The sequence below is a fragment of the Rissa tridactyla genome, chromosome W (genome assembly GCF_028500815.1).
Source record: "Rissa tridactyla isolate bRisTri1 chromosome W, bRisTri1.patW.cur.20221130, whole genome shotgun sequence".
Lineage (NCBI taxonomy): Eukaryota > Metazoa > Chordata > Aves > Charadriiformes > Laridae > Rissa > Rissa tridactyla.
The window spans coordinates 14,747,327-14,773,232 of NC_071496.1; the positions used below are offsets into that span (position 1 = coordinate 14,747,327).

Consider the following 25,906-nt stretch of genomic DNA (forward strand, 5'->3'; position numbering starts at 1 on the left):
CCAGTGCTTTCTGCATCTTCCTCCATTTTAGTAGTCTGGCCGAGGCCACCTCTTATGTCCTGGGACGCAAGGGAAGTAAGGGGCATGGACTTCTCCTGTGCTAGTACCCAGCCCACGTGTACAACATTTCTTCTCTTTCACTGCATGGGAATTTGCCTTCCACAAGCTGAGAGGCAGATCCTTGCTCTTCTGTTATTCTCATATACCTCTAGTGAGCTGAACATAGGTTGAATGATGTCCTGGTTCCAGCGGGGATAGGGTTAATTCTCCCCAGGACAGGTATTCCATGCCATGTGAGCCATGCCCACCCTGAGCTGCCGTCTGAGGCTAAACCACAACAGTCCTTTTTGGCGCCCAACGTGGGGCTCGAAGGGTTGAGATAACGACAGAATCCAACTAGAGCTTGAAAAAACGAATTTGTTGTTTGCATTTACTGTATTAGGCAAATAGTCGCTGGTCACCATGTTGCTCGGTTTGTTCTCATGGCTGTGTTATGTAAATTCCTATATGGCTTATGTACTCCCTGTGATGATATTTGTTACTTCTAGGAGAGGGATGAGGATTATCATTCTGCTGTCCTGTGCAATATCGGCTTATGAGATGATAACATCACTTGTTAGACAGTTACTTTGGGGCGTTTATGTGGTGTTGCTGTCCTGACCATACCTTGGGCACCGTCTCCCAGAATTTATTAATAATCACACCCAGTCTGTGGGGGAAACAGGGGGGGACACTTTCCCCAGCTCTTTTGACTCCCTTTTCTCCTTCGGGTCAGGTATGACAGCTTTTGAGAATTTTGAATATCCTTGGGATACTCAAACCAGCCTGGTCCTATTGTTATGTCTCCTGAATGTGTTCCACGTCCTGTTTAAGGTTAAACAACTATTTAAGACTACCACCCAGAGATCTGCTCCGAGGCTGGATAGTCAGGGGTGGCATGGCATGTGGAAGAACATGGGCAGGTACCTAGAGAACTTCTCACCTCCAATGGTCTGGGACTTCACCCCTGAACAATTACAGGACCCTGATAAAGTGGTAGAATATTTGAAGGGAAAATGCTGTGGCTATTCCAGAGAGGCACAGCTCACCGCACTGTGCTGGGCCCTGGCCAGTATCTACCAGGCACTGCTCAGTGTTATGCAGCACCCTCTGGGGAAAGAGATGCAAACCAGACCGACAGACACTGCAATTTCTGCAATCCTTGCACCAGCCACTGCAGCTACTCCAACCCCAGTGGCAGCCACTGCAGCTGAACCAGGGAACCAACCCGTGCCAGTATCAGTTGCCCCCATACAGAAGAAGAAGTACACGAAGAAATCAGTTCGCTTAGTAAGAGATGACGATGAACCAGGGTCATCACGAGAGCAGGAGGAAGAGGCAGAACCAGAGATAATCACCCGATCCCTATCCTTGAGTGAGCTGTGGGATATGCGAAAAGATTTCATCTGACTTTCAGGCGAGCACATTGTCACCTGGCTGATCCGGTGCTGGGATAACGGGGCCAGTAGCCTGGAATTAGAGGGTAGGGAAGCCAGGCAGCTGGGATCCCTGTCTAGGGAAGGCGGTATTGACAAGGCAATTGGGAAGAAGACCCAAGCCCTCAGCCTCTGGAAACGACTCCTGTCAGGCGTGAGGGAGAGGTACCCCTTCAGTGAGGATGTTGTATGTCAACCAAGCAAGTGGACCACCATGCAAAGAGATATCCAGTACCTGGGGGAATTAGCCGTGCGGGAGATGATTTATTATGACTTGGACAATGCAGACTTACCCACAGACCCTGATGAGGTGCAATGCACAAGGCCCATGTGGCGGAAGTTTGTACGGAGCGCACCATCGTCATATGCCAACTCACTGGCAGTAATGGAATGGAAAGGTGAAGCGGGACCAACAGTGGATGAGGTAGCTGGCCGGCTCCAGTGATATGAAGAAAGTCTCTCTTCCCCCCTTGTCTCAGCTGTGGAGAAACTGTCCCGAAGGTCCAGCAACTTGAAGAGAATGTGTCCTACTCCCCACCTGTACGGGCCAGCATCTCAGCTATTAGAAGTAGGCATTTCCCCACTCAAGAGAGAGAGTACAGAGGGTACACACCACGAGGCACCCTGTGGTTCTACCTGCATGACCACGGGGAGGACATGAGGAAGTGGGATGGACAACCTACTTGGATCCTGAAGACACGGGTACAGGAGTTGCAAGGAAGGACAACCACAAAAGGGGATCCCTCCAGGAAAAGTGCCGCCCCAGTTTCCAGTGGGCCGTTCCCCAGACAAAGCAGAAGGCCTGATCTTGCTTCTGATCCTCTTGAAGGAACTTCCAAGTCATTTCTGCAAGAAGTGAGTAATGGATACTATGACCAGGATTAGAGGGGCCCTGCCTCCGGCCAGGTGGAGGAAAGGGACAACCGGGTTTATTGGACGGTGTGGATTCGATGGCCTGGCACATCAGACCCACAGGAGTATAAGGCTCTAGTGGACACGGGTGCACAGGGCACCCTAATGCCATCCAGCTATAGAGGGGCAGAACCCATTTGTATTTCTGGGGTGACAGGGGGATCCCAAGAGTTGACTGTACTGGAGGTGGAAGTGAGCCTAACTGGGAATGAATGGCAAAAGCATCCCATTGTGACTGGCCCAGATGCTCCATGCATCCTTGGTATAGATTACCTCAGGAGAGGGTATTTTAAGGACCCAAAAGGGTACCGGTGGGCCTTTGGCATAGCTGCCTTGGAGACGGAGGAAGTTAAACAGTTGTCTACCTTGCCTGGTCTCTCGGAGGACCCTTCTGTTGTGGGGTTGTTGAGGGTCGAAGAACAACAGGTGCCGATCGCTACCACAACGGTGCATCAGCAGCAATATTGTACTAACCGAGACTCTCTGATTCCCATCCATAAGCTGATTCGTCAACTAGAGGTTCAAGGAGTGATCAGCAAGACTCGCTCACCCTTTAACAGTCCCATATGGCCGGTGCGAAAATCTAATGGAGAGTGGAGGCTAACTGTAGACTACCGTGGCCTGAATGAAGTCACGCCACCGCTGAGTGCTGCCGTGCCGGACATGCTAGAACTCCAGTACGAACTGGAGTCCAAGGTAGCCAAGTGGTATGCCACGATTGATATAGCGAATGCATTCTTCTCAATCCCTTTGGCAGCAGAGTGCAGGCCACAGTTTGCTTTCACCTGGAGGGGTGTCCAGTACAACTGGAATCGACTGCCCCAGGGGTGGAAACACAGCCCCACCATTTGCCATGGACTGGTCCAGACTGCACTGGAACAGGGGGAAGCTCCAGAACATCTGCAGTACATTGATGACATCATAGTATGGGGAAACACAGCATAAGAAGTTTTTGAGAAAGGGAGTAAAATAGTTCGAATCCTTCTGAAAGCTGGTTTGGCCATAAAACGAAGTAAGGTCAAGGGACCTGTGCAGGAGATCCAGTTTTTAGGAATAAAATGGCAAGATGGACACCGTCAGATGTGGTGTGATCAACTAAATAGCAGCTATGTCTCCACCAACTAGTAAAAAGGAAACACAAGCTTTCTTAGGCATTGTGGGGTTTTTGGAGGATGCATATCCCAGATTACAGTCTGATTGTAAGCCCTCTGTATCAAATAACCCAGAAGAAGAATGACTTTAAATGGGGTCCTGAGCAACGACAAGCTTTTGACAAGATTTCGTAATGTCCCCAGAGGAGGAGGTGACGCATGCGGAAGAGGCCCCACCATATAATAAACTGCCAGAAAATGAGAAGAAATATGCCCTGTTCACTGATGGGTCCTGCCGGATTGTGGGAAAGCATTGAAAGTGGAAGGCTGCTGTGTGGAGTCCTACACAATAAGTTGCAGAAGCCACTGAAGGACAAGGTGAATTGAGCCAGTTTGCAGAGGTGAAAGCCATTCAGCTGGCTTTGGACATTGCTGAGCGAGAAAAATGGCCAGTACATTATCTCTATACTGATTCATGGATGGTGACAAATGCTCTGTGGGGGTGGCTACAGCAGTGGAAGCATGGCAACTGGCAGCGCAGAGGCAAACCCATCTGGGCTGCTGACCTATGGCAAGATATTGCTGCCCAGATAGAGAATCTGGTTGTGAAAGTACGCCACGTAGATGCCCATGTACCGAAGAATCGGGCCATGGAGGAACATCAGAAGAACCAGCAGGTGGATCGGGCTGCTAGGATTGAAGTGGCTCAGGTGGATCTGGACTGGCAACATAAGGGTGAATTATTCATAGCTCGGTGGGCCCATGACTCCTCAGGCCATCAAGGAAGAGATGCGACATATAGATGGGCTCGTGACCGAGGGGTGGACTTGACCATGGACACTATTGCACAGGTCATCCATGAATGTGAGACATGCGCTGCAATCAAGCAAGCCAAGCGTTTGAAGCCTCTTTGGTATGAAGGACGATGGCTGAAATATAAACATGGGGAGGCCTGGCAGATTGATTATATCACACTGCCACAAACCCGTCAAGGCAAGCGCTATGTGCTCACAACAGTGGAAGCAACCACTGGATGGCTGGAAACATACCCTGTGCCCCATGCCACTGCCCGGAACACTATCCTGGGCCTTGAAAACCAAGTCCTGTGGCGACATGGCACCCCAGAGAGAATTGAGTCGGACAATGGGACTCATTTCCGAAACAGCCTCATAGACACCTGGGCCAAAGAGCATGGCATTGAGTGGGTATATCACATCCCCTATCACGCACCAGCCTCTGGGAAGATAGAACGATACAATGGACTGTTAAAAACTACACTGAGAGCAATGGGTGGTGGGACTTTAAAACATTGGGATACACATTTAGCAAAAGCTACCTGGCTAGTTAACACCAGGGGAATCTACCAATCGAGCTGGCCCTGCCCAATCAAAACTTCCACGTACTGTAGAAGGGGATAAAGTCCCCGTAGTGCACATGAAGAATACATTAGGGAAGACAGTCTGGGTTAGTCCTGCCTCAGGCAAAGGCAAACCCACCCGTGGTGTTGCTTTTGCCCAAGGACCTGGGTGCACTTGGTGGGTGATGCAGAAGGATGGGGAAGTCCGATGTGTACCTCATGGGGACCTGATTTTGGGTGAGAATAGCCAATGAATCAAATGGTATGATGTTAATTGCTAAGTATCCCTGTCACTGTATGTCCTTGTTACTCTAATTGCTATCAGTTGTACTACGAGTAAGGCTCAGGGATGATGGGATAAGAACTGACCTCAGCAGCTGGCACCCAGCAATTTCCTCAAGATCTACATCTTCAGACCACGGACTGTGGGCATGAGCCACACCGGGTACACCAGTCACAAGCTCCGAAAATACAGCATGCAACAGACCAGCACCACCCAGCATCTCACCTGCCCTGAGAGACTGTTCTAACAGATGGAGCCCAAAGCCATGGATTAAATGAACTCGCCAGACACTTTGGAAGGATGGCCCATAAACTAAGGGCATTACATCTGCATGAATGTATATGTACATTCATGCAGAATGAAGGCCAGCCTGGCTAAATAGAGAGCTTTGGCTGGACCTCAGGAAAAAAAGGAAGGCTTACATTCTCTGGAAAAGGGGCTTAGCAACTTATGAGGATTATCAAGATATAACAAAGCTATGCAGGGGGAAGATTAGAAGGGCCAAAGCTCAATCAGAACTCAGCTTGGCCACTGCAGTTAAAGACAACAAGAAGAGATTTTTCCAGTATATCAACAGAAAAAGGAAGACTAGGGAAAATATAGGTCCACTGATGAATGAGACGGGTGCCCTAGTGGTGGAAGACACAGAGAAGGCAGAGCTACTGAATGCCTTCTTTTCTTCGGTCTTCACTGATAAAGCCGTCCCTCACGAATCCCATACCCTGGAGGCAAGGGGGAAGGTCTGGAGAGAGGAAGACTTTCCCCTCAGTTGAGGAGGACCGGGTCAGAGACCACTTGGCCAAGCTGGACATTCATAAATCCATGGGCCCTGACGGGATGCACCCGCGAGTGCTGAGAGAGCTGGCAGATGTTACCACTAGACCGCTCTCCATTGTCTTTGCAAGGTCATGGGGAACAGGAGAGGTGCCTGAGGAGTGGAGGAAGGCTGACATCACTCCAATCTTCAAAAAAGGCAAGGAGGAGGACCCAAGGAACTACAGGCCGGTTAGTCTCACCTCTGTCCCTGGGAAGGTAATGGAGCGACTCATTCTGGATGTCGTCTCCAAACACGTTGAGGAACAGGAAGTCATTGGAAGTGGTCAGCATGGATTTACCAAGGGCAAATCATGCCTGACCAATCCGATAGCTTTCTATGATGTTATAACGGGTTGGCTGGATGAGGGGAGAGCCGTAGATGTCATCTACCTTGACCTTAGCAAGGCTTTTGACACTGTCTCCCATAACATCCTCATTAGGAAGCTGAGGAAGTATGGGCTAGATGAGGTGACAGTGAGGTGGATCGAGAGCTGGCTGAGTGACAGAACTCAGAGGGTTGTGATCAGCGGCACAGAGTCCAGTTGGAGGCCTGTAACCAGTGGTGTCCCTCAGGGGTCAATACTTGGACCAATTTTGTTCAGTATATTCATTAATGATCTAGATGAGGGGACAGAGTGTATCCTCAGCAAGTTCGCTGATGATACCAAGCTGGGAGGGGTGGCCGACACTCCAGAGGGCCGTGCTGCCATCCAGCGTGACCTGGACAGGCTGGAGAGCTGGGCAGAGAAGAACCTAATGAGGTTCAACAAAAGCAAGTGTAGGGTCCTGCACCTGGGAAGGAAGAATGCCAAACACCAGTATATGTTAGGGGCAGACATGCTGGGAAGCAGCTCTGAGGAGAAGGACCTGGGGGTCCTGGTAGACAGCAAATTATCCATGAGCCAGCAGTGTGCCCTTGTCGCCAAGAAGGCCAATGGCATCCTGGGCTGCATAGGGAAGACTGTGGCCAGTAGGTCGAGGGAGGTCATTCTCCCCCTCTACTCTGCACTGGTGAGGCCACAACTGGAGTACTGTGTCCAGTTTTGGGCTCCCCAGTTCAAGAGGGACAGGGAACTACTGGAGCGAGTCCAGCGTAGGGCAACCAAGATGATTATGGGACTGGAGCACCTCCCTTATGAGGAAAGGCTGAAAGAGCTGGGACTCTTTAGCCTGGAGAAGAGAAGGTTGAGGGGGGACCTGATTAATGTTTACAAGTACCTAAAGGGTGGGTTTAAGGAGGACGGAGCCAGGCTCTTTTCAATGGTTCCCAGTGACAGGACAAGGGGCAATGGGCACAAGCTAGAACATAGGAAGTTCCGTTCAAATACACGGAAAAACTTCTTTACGGTGAGGGTGACAGAGCACTGGAACAGGCTGCCCAGGGAGGTTGTGGAGTCCCCTTCTCTGGAGATTTTCAAGACTCGCCTGGATGCAGCCCTGAGGGATGTGCTTTAGGTAATCCTGCTCTAGCAGGGGAGTTGGACTAGATGATCTCTAGAGGTCCCTTCCAACTCTGAAGATTCCGTGATTCCGTATATATATACATGACAGGGGAAAGTGGTGGCAGTTCATTGGAACCTGTAAGATTTGGGCATGGCATAGATGGTATGGAATTAAGGGGTGGATAATGTCCTGGTTCTGGCGGGGACAGGGTTAATTCTCCCCAGGACAGGTATTCCATGCCACTTGAGCCATGCCCACCCAGAGCTGCCAGGGGAGGGGGCAGGAAGTCGCTGCTTGGAGCAGGCTGCAGCGTCTGGGGTCCTGGATCCAGTTGGTGAGCAGCGGTGAGGTTCCCTAATCGTGTTTGTGTATTCCTCTATCTGTGTTATTGTTGTTGTTTTCTTGTTCCCTTTGCTGTTCTGTTAAGCTGCCTTTGTCTCAACCCAAGAGTTTTGCGTTTTTTTCCTTCCAATTCTTCCCTATTGGGAAGCCCCAAGCAAGCAGCAGGTGGTTCTTTGTTGCCGTCTGAGGCTAAACCACGACAAACGTCAAGAGGGAAAAGTTCAGAACAATGAGATCCTTTCCTTAGCTAGTCACTTTCATAACTGGAGGAACAAGAAGTTCCAAGAAAGATCCCTCGTGGCAGTCAGACAAATACACTGACTGCCAGAACCAGAAAAATGTATCTCTGGACTAAGAAAGCTAAGCACCTCTGAGATGGTAGTTTTGTGCAGCAAGCATCTGGAACATAGCTCAAATAACTCTTCTTAGTTTTAAGGCAAGTTAAATATTTGTTGCTTTGAGGCTCCTCTTTTCCTTTCCATTACCTGAGACCAGCCTAGTTACATGAGCGGACCATCTGCCCCCAGTTCAGGAGTCTGGATCAAAAGCTTGCATCTGGACCTATCATTCACCATGGTCTTGACTTCTGATTTAGGGGATGCTCAGTGTATTACCAAGCATTGGGTTTCATCAAGAGGATGCTGAAGAGAGGCAACAGGTTATTCCAACCCAGTAGCAGATCATCAAAAGGCTGTTATGCACATTAACTGCTCATTCTCCTTGCAGCATGCGAAGAGCAACAGAAAACTCAGAAAGACCACTTAGGGATCCATGGGAACCTAACAATGTGCTCATTCAGGACTGCACTTAGTGCACAAACTAATTCCTGTTGACGCAGAGACACTACTCACTGTGAATCAAAAGTTTACAGTTGCAAAACAGTCTTCAAATTCACTCCGAGATAGATTGCTAATTCCCTTCTTTATTATCTCAGCTGATTAAAACAGAAAAACAGACCTTGAGTAATATCAGTTACATAAAGCCATTGGAGATCATGCTGGTGTCATGAGAAGGGCATGAAGCTCCCTCAGCACGCCCCACTACCAAGACTTTCTGTGGAAGAAATAGGGAGAAACCAAAGCACCCTCCAAGATGCAACCCCAGTTTCTGCCCGCTAATCTTTTATAGTCACACAGGAAAAAAGTAGGTCAGGAGAGGACATGGACTCCAACATCAGTACCTTCCTGGAAGATGCTGTGCAGAATCAGGAAGATTAGATGCCCTGAGCTGCAGTCCTAGCCGATTTCTTCATTGTTTGTTGCTTTGATAAATCTTTTATTAGAACAGCCTTTTTATGTAATCCCTGGAGGAGGGTGAAGAAAAAAAAGAAAAAAAAAAAAAAACAACAACCCCCCATAAAATAGATTTATCACAAAATCCTCTCGTCCTACCAGCCAGCTTCAGAGCAGAACATATGTTTCTCTGATTATTAATTAACTGATGCACAGAAACAGCTTCAAGCTTTTTAACCTCTCCCTTTCTCTTTTGTCCTTCAAGAGCGTAGATGACAATGCAGGAGTGGTATTCAAAACACAGATAGCTTCTTGAACACCTGTAGTACTACCATCATGCTTTGAGCCCTATAGTCATGGGCTCAAACATTAAAGCCATTCAGAAAGCAAGTATTTAAGCTATTTTCCCAGTACATACATTCTGTTCCTAGTCATACATGTATAAACCTGGCATAGCACCATTAATGCTGCTGACATTGACATGGAGAAACAAAGATGGTTAACTGCCAATAGTGCATGTAACAGCAACAGTCTTGTAATCTACCAGTAGGTATTTGACCTGAAAAGAGAAAGGAATATGATATTGTTAACACAGTTTGTCTGTCTGTCTATCTGCCTATCCCTTATCACTGTGACGTCTCAACTCTCAGGATAAGCCATAGCTTTTCTTCTTTTTGGAATCCATCCAAATACCCTCAACAATATGAAATACAACTACACATAAATAACAGGAAGGGGGAGAGCTGAATGCACCAACAACTTCTGAGCGTATCAAGCCCCCTGAAACTAAAACAGTCAAATGAAGCTAGAGGAATTAGCTGCTTTGTCCCAAAGATGTGCTCACAAGGAAAATGCACAATTATTGGAATTCCATCTCAAAAGAAAATTGATGTTAAAAACTAGTGTAGCTTTGTGAGCTTATCTAAAGGCAAAGTTCTTGCAGAGGTCCAACTGTATCAGCATCCCAGGACCAGGGCTTATCACCCAACTAAAGGTCTAGTCTTGGCAAAAGTAGACAAATAGTAGATTTCCATCATACTTGTCAGCAGGTCTGGTGGGGTTTGCATGCATTAGGAGTTTGATTCAGCAATTAACATCACTTTGGGGAGTGACTCATCCAGACGCTAGTCAGTTAACAACATCTTACCTTGAGATGTCAGTCTATTACCTCCCAGTCCGACTACATTGGGCCCGGGAGAGGCTGTGATTCCAAGCATGAGATTAAGACACAAATGAGGTCAGATGCCACTCACTGCAGGTTTATTGTTATTCCCCAGCAATAGTCACTGAGATGAGTGATAGAGTAAAGGCAGAAGTAGAGGAAAGGCAGAAAGGAGAAGCAGTATTATGGAGCACAGCAAGAATATAGTCACCACCACAGGCCCAACAACGTCTCGGCGGTCCTCCAGAATTTCAGCAGCATCCCATTGATCCATGGTTGATGGTGGTGGAGGTCTCAGTCCCAATTCCCAAATTGTGGTGGGTCACCACACCAGTTATAGTCCAGGTAACCCATCTCAGTCTGTAACTTGACCAATCAGTGTGATGGTGGCCTTTGCCCAGCTAATTATCATTTGACACGGTCGCCATATAAGCTTTTCCTGCCCCTGCTGCTTGGGCAGTGCTTGGCTCAGCACAGTCACTGTGCCTCAGCAAGTTTGGAGTTAACAGAACCCCCAGGGTAGGCAGGGTCTGGCCACTCTGATAGCCAAAGGCCTACACCCTTTCCAGCTGATGGCAACATGCCCTTTACAGCTGGGGCCAACACACCCTCTTCAGCTGATGGCAATCTTGGGTGGTGACTGATAAGCAAAAGAATGGTCTGAAAAAGGTGCTAAATAGATACAAGCAAGCTTCTTATTGGCCCGCAAGCCTGCCGTCAATTTGCAGAAGCTTAAGCAAGCTTTGAGACAATTATTTTAAGGTTCCAGTCTCTCACACAGTCCCAACTGCAGAACCAGGTAAATCTCACAATAGTAGTACCTTGATTTAAGCTAGGGGCCTGCCTTAATTGCAGTCAGCACTGGTTCCTGCTACACAGCCAGCGGGACTTGATTCATTTGAGCATGGCTAGGAGTGTCCTGAAAAAAGAGAGAAATCATGTCCTACGCTCCACTGACTACGTTGGGTAGATCTCCACTGATTATTTTGGGATACCAAGGTGATTTTCTCATAAATGCATGCACATGTAGACACACTCTAGATGTGCATGTTTAGTCAGTAGGAGGTACATTGCAACAGGACCAGTTATAAGAGTAGCAGTCAAAGTTTACAGACAAGCTAGGTTCTCTAAACACATGATATAAGCAATTATCCAGCTGCATCCAACTCAGCTTTGATATTTGGTACCTGCATATATATTAGTAAAGTAAACATACCTGGCACTTTCCTCTAGCAGTGGGGCCAGCTGGCACAGAATGGTCCACACCCAAACTATTAAATTCTCTTACTTTCCAGAATATCATGACCACATCCAAGCTAATTACTGAAAACAGCCTCTGTTCTGCGCTAATACTCAGACTTTGTCCAGAAATTGTTTGGAGTTAGGCATAAGACAAAACTATGTCAAAGACTTTTCTAAAAATCCAGTGGTACAGGTGATTGGGTTCCAGTTTCTCTGAACTTCCCTGGCACAGTTTTATTTTACTGTTATAGATGTAGCTGATGGGTCTAGGACAGGAGTATTAGCAGTCCAGCAGTGATTTTTAAAAGAACTGGCTTTCACTACACCCTATATTCAAAGATTCACCAAGGGGAAATCATGTCTGACTAATCTGATAGCCTTCTATGATGGCATGACTGGATGGACAGATGAGGGGAGGGCGGTAGATGTGGTCTACCTTGACTTAAACAAGGCGTTCGACACGGTCTCCCACAGCATCCTCATAGGGAAGCTTAGGAAGAGTGGGCTTGATGAATGGACAGTAAGGTGGATAGATAACTGGTTGAAAGACAGAGCTCAGAGGGTCGTGATTAGGGACACAGAGTCTAGTTGGAGGTCAGTGACAAGTGGTGTTCCCCAGGGGTCAGTACTGGGTCCAGTCCTGTTGAATATATTCATCAATGACCTGGATGAGGGGATAGAGTGCACCCTCAGCAAGTCTGCTGATGACACAAAGCTGGGAGGGGTGGCTGACACACCAGAAGGCTGTGCCGCCATACAGAGAGACCTGGACAGGCTGGAGATCTGGGCAGAGAGGAACCTTATGAAATTCAACAAGGGCAAGGGTAGGGTGCTGCACCTGGGGAGGAATAACCTCATGCACATAGAATCATAGAGTCATAGAATCATAGGGTTGGAAGGGACCTCTGGAGATCATCTAGTCCAGCCCCCCTGCCAGAGCAGGGTCACCTAGAGCAGGTTGCACAGGAAGGCGTCCAGGTGGGTTTGGAATGTCTCCAGAGACGGAGACTCCACCACCTCTCTGGGAAGCCTGTTCCAGTGCTCTGCCACCCTCAAAATAAAGAAGTGCCTCCTCACATTTAGGTGGAACTTCCTATGCTCAAGTTTGTGCCCATTACCCCTTGTCCTGTTGCCGGGCACCACTGAGAAGAGCCTGGCCCCATCCTCCTGACACCCACCCTTTAAGTATTTACAAGCATTGATAAGATTCCTCCCTCAGCCATCTATTTTTCCAGACTGAAGAGACCCAAATCCCTCAGCCTTTCTTCATAAGAGAGGTGTTCCAGTCCCCTAATCATCTTGGTAGCTCTCTGCTGCACCCTCTCCAGCACAGTTCCCTGTCCCTCTTGAACCGGGGAGCCCAGAACTGGACACAGTACTCCAGGTGGGGCCTCACCAGGGCAGAGTAGAGGGGGAGGATGACCTCCCTCGACCTGCTGGCCACACTCTTCTTGATGCACCCCAGGATGCCATTGGCCTTCTTGGCCACAAGGGCACATTGCTGGCTCATGGTCATCCTGTTGTCCACCAGGACTCCCAGGTCTCTTTCCACAGAGCTGCTCTCCAGCAGGTCAGCCCCCAACCTGTACTGGTGCATGGGGTTATTCCTCCCCAGGTGCAGCATCCTACACTTGCCCTTGTTGAATTTCACAAGGTTCCTCTTTGCCCAACTCTCTAGCCTGTCTGTTGAGAGACACTGGGTTCCTAAGGTTAATTTGTGCTGCCAGAGCTTTGCAGGGGTGGGAAGACAGATGGCTTTGTCCAGAGCCCAGGCTGGCCCAGGCTAGTCTTACCCAGGGTTTGTGCTCATAAACATTGTTGGCACACAGGGACATTTCTGGCAAAGGCAATTCTTATACAATGTGATGGCCCCCTGCCTCACTAATATCCAGACCCATGGTCACTCCAGCTAAAGCCATATACAGTCTGGGCAAATGAGGCCTTTTCTTAGAGCTAACATTAAAAAAAAAAGGAAGAAAAAAAAGAATCCACACCAGAAACCCTTCCCAAAGCTGAATGTGTGAGATGCATTGCATCCTGTGTAGTTCTAACCTATCTTGGCTCTTCTGATCCCCAGAGAACAAGTCTTCTATTGAGAGAGAGAATGTCATTTTAGGTGGCCTGAAAATACAATATTCAGTCACTATAGGTGTTTCTACTGCTGGATGCGCTCCATGGCTGATTGGATGATTTGCCGGCAAGGTATGAAACTACTTAGGGAAACTATGTTAGGAAAGCACTAGTGTTCATCTTTCTCAACTGCGGAGTCAACAGAAAGTCTGCAGTAATTGCCACTTAATAAAGCTCCTCATATGGCTAACAATCAAACTGTTCATGCCGATGAATACCATAATGGAGAACTTATAAAATTCACATTTTACTTATATTAACATAATAAGGAAGTAGCAATAGGTATCAGGTTCCCTTCATTGTGAATATTGGAAGGCAAAGGAAAGGTTATGCTGGTGAGTGAAGGAGGGTTTAGAGATTTACCCAAGTCATGATGGAGGGAAAAAGAGCAAGACAGGGTGCCTTGAGACCATGCATCACGTCCGCTAAGACCCAGCTCAAAGGACCCAAATCTTGTGTGTGCTGGTGCTGTGGCACCAGCATTTGGATCCCTGTGCTTCATATAATCTTGTGTCCAAACTGGCACTCAGACCTGGCGCTGCATCCTGGGACACTGATCTGTAACAACCCCTCCTACCCTTTGTCCCCCATTGGCAACCATCCTCTCCTCACTCTCCTGCCTACCTGCCCAGTCTCCTACCTGCTTACTCCCTCCCTTCCACTGCCCTCACCTCCTTCCCCATGTTCATTCTCAGGGGTGGTTGCATGTACATGCCTTGGCCCCCTTCAGCTCATTAAGCCCCCTGCCTTGTCTCATGTTTTGACAGGTTTTGTAAGTTTTGACAATCCTGCCAGTGCCCAAGCTGCTATCCAAGCTATGAATGGTTTCCAGATTGGCATGAAGAGGCTGAAGGTGCAGCTGAAGAGGCCAAAGGATGCTAATAGGCCCTACTGAAGAGTTGTGGGAACCACTGTATACAAAGCACTAGCACAGGTAACTGCATGGGGAAGGGAGCATCAGCTGTGGTTGTAGCCTCTCTTTGTGTTGTACACCCTCAAAAAGATTCAGCTCTGTGACTCTCTAGCTTCTGCCTTTTTCACTTAGGCCTCTGTCTGGAGCCACACCACATAAACCAGGAACCATTTGCGTGTGCCTCTCTTTAGAAAAAGAGGTGGAAGGATGCTTAATGAGGGATGAGCCAAGTTCCCCACCCCAGGGCATCCTGCATCTCTAGAAGTCTTCCTAGTCACTAGAGGAGAGCTAGCAGCTGTCCTGATTCCCCTTGCTCAGCTAAAGAGAGCATTTCTGGTGGCTGAAGAAAATCTTCAATTAAGACATGGGACCGGGCTGCAGTTTAATCCCAGATGACTGGACTGGGACAGCGTCTGTCTCAATAGCTCTTTGTTGCAAATGTTTCAAAACATTCTTCATTTTTATGTGGTATAGTCTGTATCCAATTTCATCACAGCATAATAACTTTATGTAAATATGTCTCCCTGACAACTAAATAACCCCTAATTTCTTTCTTCCCAAGACCAAGAAATTAATAGAAGGATCCATGCTCACTTCTTGCTCAGTTACTGTTAACTTCAGTGTGTAGATAAAACCCAACCAAAGCCAAGGAAGCTTTGCTTGAGTGAGGACCTAGACAAATCTGAACGAGGGTCTCATTGTTAGACTCATGTACTTTGTATTGTTGGAGAGGAGCCAGCTTGATGCTCCAAGGGAACTTCTAGTACATGTAACAGTGTCAAAAGTATCAGAAGCAGCAACTTGTTTCATTGAAATCCCAGCCTATCACCAATAACAAAAATGGAGATGTTTCCAAAAATGGAAATATTTTCCACCACTGGCTGGCTTTTCCATTAGATAATTCTTTGAGAAACAGAAATATAAGACCATATGTTTTTGTTACAGAGACAGGAAGTCTCTCTGCTGTTAAAACTGTTCCACACCAGAAATTCCCCAATAAACCCAGCACTCAGGGTGGCCCTAAGCTACAACAAGCAGTTTGCGCTCCCGGATTAGTGACGGAGTGATGGGTTAGGTGACCTTTCTAGCCCATTATAGCTGTAATGTCTAAGATTCAGTGATTTTGATTCAGGCCCTTTTTGACCCATCAGGCAGGAAATCCTTATCTTCAACCTTCCCAAAGAACTATGAAGTGTTCTAATTTTTCACTGGTATCTCAAATATCTTTGAAAAACTGGTCTTCAGAGGAGTATCCTTTCCACTGAGAATTAAGGAATGGGATCAAAATGTCTTTGAAAGAGGTGCTGCACTGAAGACAACATGAAGCAGGTTAAGAAACCTTTCAATAAACGTATTTGGTTCATGTGCAAGATACAGCCTCCATAGTTTAGACTCTCCTTTATACGTGACTATATGAAGATAACTGTCAATGTATTTTCCCTCTTCAAAAATCTCTTTTCTTTTCCTTGCTTATGACAAGGCTTCTTGGAAGCTTGAAACCAAAATATGTTTCCATATCCAAATGCTTTTTGTTTCATCACACTGGCTTTTTACTGCAAGTTTTGCTGGGGAAGAGTGGGAGATGCATGCATGCAATTTTGTTAAAGCAGGGACTGTCTTTGTTGGGGAGATTTTCAATAACACCTGCACAGGGATCGAGGAACACAAGTATCTCCTTAGTTTGGCACCAAGCAATAGCTTTATATCCTAGCATAGCTATGATCACTGAGGATATACTTGTTTCTAATGGTCATATAAGAACGTGCAGGGCTGTAAACACCTGTGGTGTTAAAAACTGACTGGTATGAGTCTATGGTGTTTTCATTATCATGGATCATTATGAAGTGCTCTGCTTCTATCTTTTCATGATCAGGCTGATGTTGAGGTCTCAGCTTGTTTCCTATAAAAAGATTACTCAGTAGTAGGACTAAGATTTGTTGTTTGGGTTTTTTTTTCACCAATAAATGACAAAACAAGAAATTAGCTGGTAAAATAGCAATAAATTTCCATATCTCTCTCTTGGAGCATTTTTTTTCTTTCCTTTGCTTCTGCAAAGCAGGAGAACAGTCTTGAATTGTCACCTCTAAATAAAAGTCCTTTAGCTTTCCTGGCTTTTACTTTGATTTTAATGCTCTGCTGTCCAGCAAAATTGTTACCAGTTGTTACCACCAGATTACTTCCATCCTCTGCTTATAGGAGCCTTTATTAGAGGTACAGACAGTCCCTATCAAAATGGAGTAAATGCAGCTCAGAAGTCCTTATTCTCTTGCAGACTCACACCTTGGTGAGCCCATTGAAGGAGCTGAAGATGTACCTGTCTTGTAGCAGGAGAGAGTTCTCCAGGAAAATTGTTTTTTCTGTGGTTTTTTTGCATCTCACAAAAGGGATTGGCCAAGTGCACATGGCCCCAGGAGGACACTGAAGGAGCATATCCCAGGGAAGGATCTGACTTAGCACAGGGACTACCATACCAGGTTAGACTGGAGAGGACACTTGGTGACAGCAAGGATACCCAGAAGCTCAGAAGGGCTTAGATGCAGCTCTTTCTTCAGCTCATCTGCTTTCCAGTGCTCGGAAACATCCACACCAGCACCCTAGAAGCAGACAGAGGAACTTGAGTCATGATGGTCACAATTCAGCTTCCTGCCAGGGCTGTGCGATAGCAGTGACCACAGGGCTAAGCCCTCAGTAATAAGCCTTACTTAGAGATAGGTCAGTTGTTCTTGGCTCAGCACGGTGTTATTGTACCCCCATGGCTGGTTTGATGTGCAACTTCCAGCCAGCCTCCAAAATACCACTGGAATTCTCTGACTTGCCCATGCAGTAGACAGTGTCATTACTGCTCCAAGAAGTTTCCTAAAAACACTAGGACAGAAGCCAGCTAGGCCTGTGGGTACAGCACAGACAGCTATTGCAAAGCTTGAGAGCAGGCAGGTCCCTTAACTGGCAGAAACACAACTACTCCTGGATGTTTTTTATCTAGTTTTACTTTGGTCACAGCTCTTCAGGGTCCTTAATTCCAACTAGAAGCGTGTGCATAACCATATTGACTCATGTGCTTCAAGAGGATGCTCAAGAAAATTTTTAATTGGGATTTTTCTAAGGAAGAGCTTTGTTTTATTGAACTCCTTTCCAAAAATAAGAAGCTATCAACAAAAACCACAAGCATCACCCAGTTTGATGTAATCCAACAGAGTGTTTTTTCCTAACCAAGAAAGATCTTCACTCGATTTTAATTCTGGATGCAGTTTTTTTTAGCTTATAAATCTCCCTTTTAGGACACAAGCAGTCCAGGCCACAGTGATTTGAAGTCCTTTGTTTTCCTTGCAACTGCTCTAAAGTTGCTGTCAAACACTGAAAGGGTCTCTGTGATGTGGCAGATAAGCCCACAAGCTGTGGCAAGCAAAGCCCTGAAGAATTCAGATGGCAAAATATTTCCAAAATGGCTGCCTCTGTTCTCTTTTTTCTTTATAATTTAGGAGGTGGTTGTAGTAAAAAAAAAAAAAAGGCGGGGGGAGGGGAGAGTGGAGAGAAAGAAAAAGTAGAAGAGGATTATTTGAGGGAACTCTGTCAAAATCAATATATTCAATTACAAATTCCCCCTCAGGACTAGGAAGCAAGGATTCAGAGGCACTTCATGTGTCTTTCAGATAGTAAATGCACAAAATAATGAAGAAAAAAGCACCCTGAAATCCATAGCTCCCTTGGATGGCCATTCTTAGGAGTCCTTAAATACCCTGTGATATGGCAAAGTTGCAGGTTCAACCTAGAGTGCCTGGGGGGGGGGAGAGCCCTCTGCATGCCAGGGCAGACAGAAAGACAAGCTCCTCTCATCCTCCCTGTGGAAGCAGAAGTGATCAGTGTGATTCCAGCCCTCTGCATGGGGTCTCAAAGCTAGTTGCCCAGTGCCCCATCCATGCTAAATCATGATAGCCATGATAGGACAATATTGCCTTGAAAACCCCATAATTCACAGCTCTTCCTGTATTAAGGACTTAAAAGAGCAGCACAGAAGCATCCAGCTCATAGACCAATAAAAGACATTGCACAGAAAAGCAGTGAAAATCCTATACATTCCCCTTCTATGTCTTCATTTCAGTGATTGATCATTAGCAAAGGGTTATTTACCAGCTCAGATAGATACTCTGCTGCTGAAGTTTTATTTAAAGCTAAAGATGGAGAGACGTTTGGGTGGGACTAACCTGGAGCACTGACTGGCATGAAACTGAGTGATACAAAGCGGGTGTGAGACAAACTGAGTGAGACAAAAGTGAAGCAGAAGAATGAAAAAAAAAGGTCAACAGTAAGACTTTTTTTTCAGCTGTGCTCATAGTGGCAAAACATTAAAATAATGCATTGTCCAGGCAACCTGCTTCTCCAGAATGCCAGGGGAAATAACATAGGCCAAAGCTCGAATACAAAAAAAAAGATGTTCGGGTCCTCCTTCACAGCTTCTTGAACATGTGCTGATATGTGGTTTACTGCGGGAGTTGTGAGATGCTTGTTTTTGCAGCTGTCTGGAATAGGTGATATTTTTTCCCAGAGGAAATGTCTTTTTTTTTAATAGGTTACCAAACTGGAAAACTTTGCTTTTTCCTTTGTCTGTGCTCTGATAAGAGAAAAAACCCAAAACACCTCATTTTAAAGTAAGAAGATGTTATCAGCCAAAAATAAAACAAACAAGCAAAATTCCAAATGCCCATAAACAAAAAGATGTGAATGGAAAATTTCTGGCTGTCTCTTGTCATTTCAGATCACTTCAATGCAAAGTCAAATAAAAATGTATTTTTTACTGAATTTTGGATTGATTATCCCTCTCAGATAGGCTTGTATTACCTCCAATGAGAGGCTATTCTGCAGTTGCATTGATCTCACTGTTGTCTATTAAGCTGTTCATCTTCAGATTCGGACTACATATCCTTTATCAGGATCTAATCCCATTTCTTGTAGTTATGCCTCCTACAATCTTCCTAACCAGTTCCTCTTCCTCCTGCACAGACTATTGTAATTTCCCTCCTTTAGTCATCACTTAGATCATTTAAGACTTGCTTACATCATGGAAATTTGCACTAGTATAATTACATCAAAACAGTACTCTAGCACAAGCTTTAATATGAGTGAATAAAGTGAGATCAAAATCAGCACAGCTTCATTTGGGAAAGTCTGTTTAGGTACTGAAAAAACATCAGCTCAGACAATATTTTTCTTTTCTTTGGATTACTTTTGCTTTTAATTTCCACTGACAACTGTGGCTAAATTAAGCGTCCCTCACTGTGTTTGCAACCCAAACTTTGTGTTGTCCTCATACATGAGAGAATGGAAGTGAATGTTACTGGAGGAGGCTGAAACAGAACTACTGAACATATTTGCAAAACTAACAAAGAAACACTTTTCTTTTCTGGCTGATCATCTTTAACCTGTCTGCCCATTTAAATTACTAATAACTTTATTATGGTAAAATTCTCATGTCCATTCTATAAACCACAGTTTTGATATCAGAGCATGCAAAATCCCATTTGCTAATTATTGTAGTTATTCTAAGATTGGCACACAATATAATGCACTGATGGAAAATGACAATAATTAGTTACTGCATTTACTCCAAAATTACAATCGGTAATTACTGCTCTGAGACTGAATTCCATTCAGCAATATTTGGAACTTGTTCTTCCTCAAAGCAGAGCAGCTTTTCAGGAGTATTGGTGTGTTTGCATCTAATGAGTCCGCGTAGGTCATTAACGGATTCGCACTATTTGTCATGGGAGTGATAGAGCAGCACAATGCCATACCATAACAGTTTCCTTCAGAGCGTGAATTCTTCATTAAAACCCATGTCCCCATTTTTTAAAAAATGTTAGATAATGCAATTATTTCAGAATCAAATAATAGATATGAAACCATCTTCCCATTTCTCATCCCACTGTGATGCAGTTGGTCCTGATACTCTAAAATAAACTTTTGGAGGCTTGTGAGAACTTTTCCCAATGACTCAGCCAGCAAAGATCCTGATGAGTTGTCCCTACTCTGAAAATACCAGGAGCTTGGTATGGTTGTGCCACCTTCAAAGGCTTCCAATAGCAAAACCCACCAAAGCCCCAGAGTTGACTGGAGGGTGTTATATTCAGCCACTTGACCAACAAGATTACTGTGGGATCTCATAGGGACCACGTGCTGTGGTTTGGCCTCAGACGGCAACAAAGAACAACGTGCCGCTCGCTCGAACTACCCCAACATGCGGAAGAATCAGAAGAAAAAGGCAAAACTCGTGGGTTGAGACAAAGGCAGTTTGACAGAACAGCAAAGGGAACAAGAAAACAACAACAATAACACGGACAGAGGAATATACAAACACGATTATGGAACCGCTGCTCGGAACTGGACCCGGGATGCCCAAGCCTGCTCCAAGCGGTGACTTCCTGCCCCCTCTCCTGGCAGCTCAGACTGGGCATGGATCACATGGGATGGAATACTTGTGTCCCTGACAGAGCCTAGGGAGAATTAACCCTGTCCCCACCGGAACCAGGACATTATCCACCCCTTATTCCATACCATCTATGCCATGCCCAAATCTTACAGGTTCCAATGAATTGCCACCACTTTCCCTTGTCTTATATAATATATATAAATGTACATATATATTCATACAGATATAATGCCCTTAGTCTATGGGCCATCCCTCTAAAATGTCCGTTGAGTTCATTTAATCCATGGCTTTGGGCTCCATCTGTTAGAACAGTCTCTCAGGGCAGGTGAGATGCTGGGTGGTGCTGGACTGTTGCATGCTGTATTTTCGGAGCTTGTGGCTGGTGTACCCGGTGTGGCTCATGCCCACAGTCCGTGGTCTAAAGATGTAGATCTTGAGGAAGCTGATGGGCACCAGCTGCTGAGGTCAGTTCAGATCCCATTGCTGCTGTGCTTTACTCGGTTTTTCATCAAAGTCCATCTGTCCTTAATTTGGGTGATTCTTACTGTAGTACAACTGATAGCAATTTGAGTACCGAGGACATACAATGACAGGGTTACTTAGCAATTAACATCATACCATTTGATTCATTGGCTATTCTCGCCCAAAATCAGATCCCCATGAGGTACACATCGGACTTCCCCATCCTGCCGCATCACCCACCAAGTGCACCCAGGTCCTTGGGCAAAAGCAATCCCACGGATGGGTTTGCCTTTGCCTGAGGCAGGACTAACCCAGACTGTCTTCCCTAATGTATTCTTCATGTGCACTATGGGGACTTTATCCCCTTCTACAGTACGTGGAAGTTCTGATTGGGCAGGGCCAGCCCGACTGGTAGATCCCCTGGTGTTAACTAGCCAGGTAGCTTTTGCTAAATGTGCATCCCAATGTTTTAAAGTCCCACCACCCATTGCTCTCAGTGTAGTTTTTAACAGTCCATTGTATCGTTCTATCTTCCCAGAGGCTGGTGCGTGACAGGGGATGTGATATACCCACTCAATGCCATGCTCTTTGGCCCAGGTGTCTATGAGGCTGTTTCGGAAATGAGTCCCGTTGTCCGACTCAATTCTCTCTGGGGTGCCATGTCGCCACAGGACTTGGTTTTCAAGACCCAGGATAGTGTTCTGGGCAGTGGCATGGGGCACAGGGTATGTTTCCAGCCATCCAGTGGTTGCTTCCACTGTTGTGAGCACATAGCGCTTGCCTTGACGGGTCTGTGGCAGTGTGATATAATCAATCTGCCAGGCCTCCCCATGTTTATATTTCAGCCATCGTCCTCCATACCAAAGAGGCTTCAAACGCTTGGCTTGCTTGATTGCAGCGCATGTCTCACATTCATGGATGACCTGTGCAATAGTGTCCATGGTCAAGTCCACCCCTCGGTCACGAGCCCATCTATATGTCGCATCTCTTCCTTGATGGCCTGAGGTGTCATGGGCCCACCGAGCTATGAATAGTTCACCCTTATGTTGCCAGTCCAGATCCACCTGAGCCACTTCAATCCTAGCAGGCCGATCCACCTGCTGGTTCTTCTGATGTTCCTCAGTGGCCCGATTCTTGGGTACATGGGCATCTACGTGGCATGCTTTCACAACCAGATTCTCTATCTGGGCAGCAATATCTGCCATAGTTCAGCAGCCCAGATGGGTTTGCCTCTGCGCTGCCAGTTGCCCTGCTTCCACTGCTGTAGCCACCCCCACAGAGCATTTGCCACCATCCATGAGTCAGTGTAGAGATAAAGGACTGGCCATTTTTCTCACTCAGCAATGTCCAAAGCCAGCTGAATGGCTTTCACCTCTGCAAACTGGCTCAATTCACCTTGTCCTTCAGTGGCTTCTGCAACTTGTCGTGTAGGACTCCACACAGCAGCCTTCCACTTTCAATGCTTTCCCACAATCCGGCAGGACCCATCAGTGAACAGGGCATATTTCTTCTCATTTCCTGGCAGTTTATTATATGGTGGGGCCTCTTCCGCATGCGTCACCTCCTCCTCTGGTGACATTCCAAAATCCTTGCCTTCTGGCCAGTCCATGATCACTTCCAGAATTCCTGGGCGACTGGGGTTTCCCATTCGAGTTCACTGTGTGATGAGTGCAATCCACTTACTCCATGTAGCATCGGTTGCATGATGTGTGGTGGGGACCCTTTCTTTGAACATCCAGCCCAGCACCGGCAGTCGAGGTGCTAAGAGGAGCTGTGCTTCTGTACCAACTACTTCCGAAGCAGCTCAAACCCCTTCATATGCTGCTGATATCTCTTTTTCTGTTGGAGTGTAGTGGGCTTTGGATCCCCTCTATCCCTGACTCCAAAACCCTAGGGGTCGACCTCGAGTCTCCCCTGGTGCTTTCTGCCAGAGGCTCCAGGTAGGGCCGTTCTCCCCGGCTGCGGTATAGAGCACATTTTCAACATCTTGTCCTGCCCGGACTGGCCCCAGGGCCACTGCATGGACTATTTCCTGTTTGATTTGTTCAAAAGCTTGTCGTTGCTCAGGACCCCATTTAAAGTCATTCTTCTTCTGGGTTACTTGATACAGAGGGCTTACAATCAGACTGTAATCTGGGATATGCATCCTCCAAAAACCCCACAATGCCTAAGAAAGCTTGTGTTTCCTTTTTACTAGTTGGTGGAGACATAGCTGCTATTTAGTTGATCACACCACATCTGACGGTGTCCATCTTGCCATTTTATTCCTAAAAACTGGATCTCCTGCACAGGTCCCTTGATCTTACTTCGTTTTATGGCCAAACCAGCTTTCAGAAGGATTCGAACTATTTTACTCCCTTTCTCAAAAACTTCTTATGCTGTGTTTCCCCATACGATGATGTCATCAATATACTGCAGATGTTCTGGAGCTTCCCCCTGTTCCAGTGCAGTCTGGACCAGTCCATGGCAAATGGTGGGGCTGTGTTTCCACCCCTGGGGCAGTCGATTCCAGGTGTACTGGACACCCCTCCAGGTGAAAGCAAACTGTGGCCTGCACTCTGCTGCCAAAGGGATTGAGAAGAATGCATTCGCTATATCAATTGTGGCATACCACTTGGCTGCCTTGGACTCCAGTTCATACTGCAGTTCTAGCATGTCCGGCACGGCAGCACTCAGCGGTGGCGTGACTTCATTCAGGCCACGGTAGTCTACAGTTAGCCTCCACTCTCCATTAGATTTTCGCACCGGCCATATGGGACTGTTAAAGGGTGAGCGAGTCTTGCTGATCACTCCTTGAACCTCTAGTTGACGAATCAGCTCATGGATGGGAATCAGAGAGTCTCGGTTAGTGCAATATTGCTGCTGATGCATCGTTGTGGTAGCGATCGGCACCTGTTGTTCTTCGACCCTCAACAACCCCACAACAGCAGAGTCCTCTGAGAGACCAGGCAAGGTACACAACTGTTTAACTTCCTCCGTCTCCAAGGCAGCTATGCCAAAAGCCCAGCGGTACCCTTTTGGGTCCTTAAAATACCCTCTCCTGAGGTAATCTATACCAAGGATGCATGGAGCATCTGGGCCAGTCACAATGGGATGCTTTTGCCATTCATTCCCAGTTAGGCTCACTTCTGCCTCCAGTACAGTCAACTCTTGGGATCCCCCTGTCACCCCAGAAATACAAATGGGTTCTGCCCCTCTATAGCTGGATGGCATTAGGGTGCCCTGTGCACCCGTGTCCACTAGAGCCTTATACTCCTGTGGGTCTGATGTGCCAGGCCATCGAATCCACACCGTCCAATAAACCCGGTTGTCCCTTTCCTCCACCTGGCCGGAGGCAGGGCCGCTCTAATCCTGGTCATAGTATCCGGTACTCACTTCTTGCAGAAATGACTTGGAAGTTCCTTCAAGAGGATCAGAAGCAAGATCAGGCCTTCTGCTCTGTCTGGGGAACTGCCCACTGGAAACTGGGGCGGCACTTTTCCTGGAGGGATCCCCTTTTGTGGTTGTCCTTCCTTGCAACTCCTGTACCCGTGTCTTCAGGATCCAAGTAGGTTGTCCATCCCACTTCCTCATGTCCTCCCCGTGGTCACGCAGGTAGAACCACAGGGTGCCTCCTGGTGTGTACCCTCTGTACTCTCTCTCTTGAGTGGGGAAATGCCTGCTTCCAATAGCTGAGATGCTGGCCCGTACAGGTGGGGAGTAGGACACATTCTCTTCAAGTTGCTGGACCTTCGGGACAGTTTCTCCACAGCTGAGACAAGGGGGGAAGAGAGACTTTCTTCATATCGCCGGAGCCGGCCAGCTACCTCATCCACTGTTGGTCCCGCTTCACCTTTCCATTCCATTACTGCCAGTGAGTTGGCATATGACGATGGTGCGCTCCGTACAAACTTCCGCCACATGGGCCTTGTGCATTGCACCTCATCAGGGTCTGTGGGTAAGTCTGCATTGTCCACGTCATAATAAATCATCTCCCGCACGGCTAATTCTCTCAGGTACTGGATACCTCTTTCCATGGTAGTCCACTTGCTTGGTTGACATACAACATCTTCACTGAAGGGGTACCTCTCCCTCACGCCTGACAGGAGTCGTTTCCGGAGGCTGAGGGCTTGGGTCTTCTTCCCAATTGCCTTGTCAATGCCGCCTTCCCTAGACAGGGATCCCAGCTGCCTGGCTTCCCTACCCTCTAATTCCAGGCTACTGGCCCCGTTATCCCAGCACCGGATCAGCCAGGTGACAATGTGCTCACCTGAAAGTCAGATGAAATCTTTTCGCATATCCTGCAGCTCACTCAAGGATAGGGATCGGGTGATTATCTCTGGTTCTGCCTCTTCCTCCTGCTCTCGTGATGACCCTGGTTCATCGTCATCTCTTACTAAGCGAACTGATTTCTTCGTGTACTTCTTCTTCTGTATGGGGGCAACTGATACTGGCACGGGTTGGTTCCCTGGTTCAGCTGCAGTGGCTGCCACTGGGGTTGGAGTAGCTGCAGTGGCTGGTGCAAGGGTTTGGAGTAGCTGCAGTGGCTGGTGCAGGGGTTGCAGAAATTGCAGTGTCTGTTGGTCTGGTCTCCATCTCTTCCCCCTGAGGGTGCTGTGTAACACTGAGCAGTGCCTGGGAGA

At 47.0% G+C, this 25,906-nt stretch overlaps 1 protein-coding gene across 34 annotated transcripts in view; it reads left to right on the top strand.

The window, feature by feature from the left end:
- Nucleotides 1-14,380, top strand: part of LOC128902031 (CUGBP Elav-like family member 4) — a 684,112-nt gene extending 669,732 nt beyond the window's left edge. For all 34 annotated transcript variants that reach the window (XM_054184357.1, XM_054184356.1, XM_054184335.1 and 31 more), the window contains one exon: nucleotides 14,253-14,380. In XM_054184357.1, the coding sequence (XP_054040332.1) occupies nucleotides 14,253-14,380 (128 nt within the window). The remainder of the gene's footprint in view (nucleotides 1-14,252) is intronic.
- Nucleotides 14,381-25,906: the final 11,526 nt, after the last annotated feature.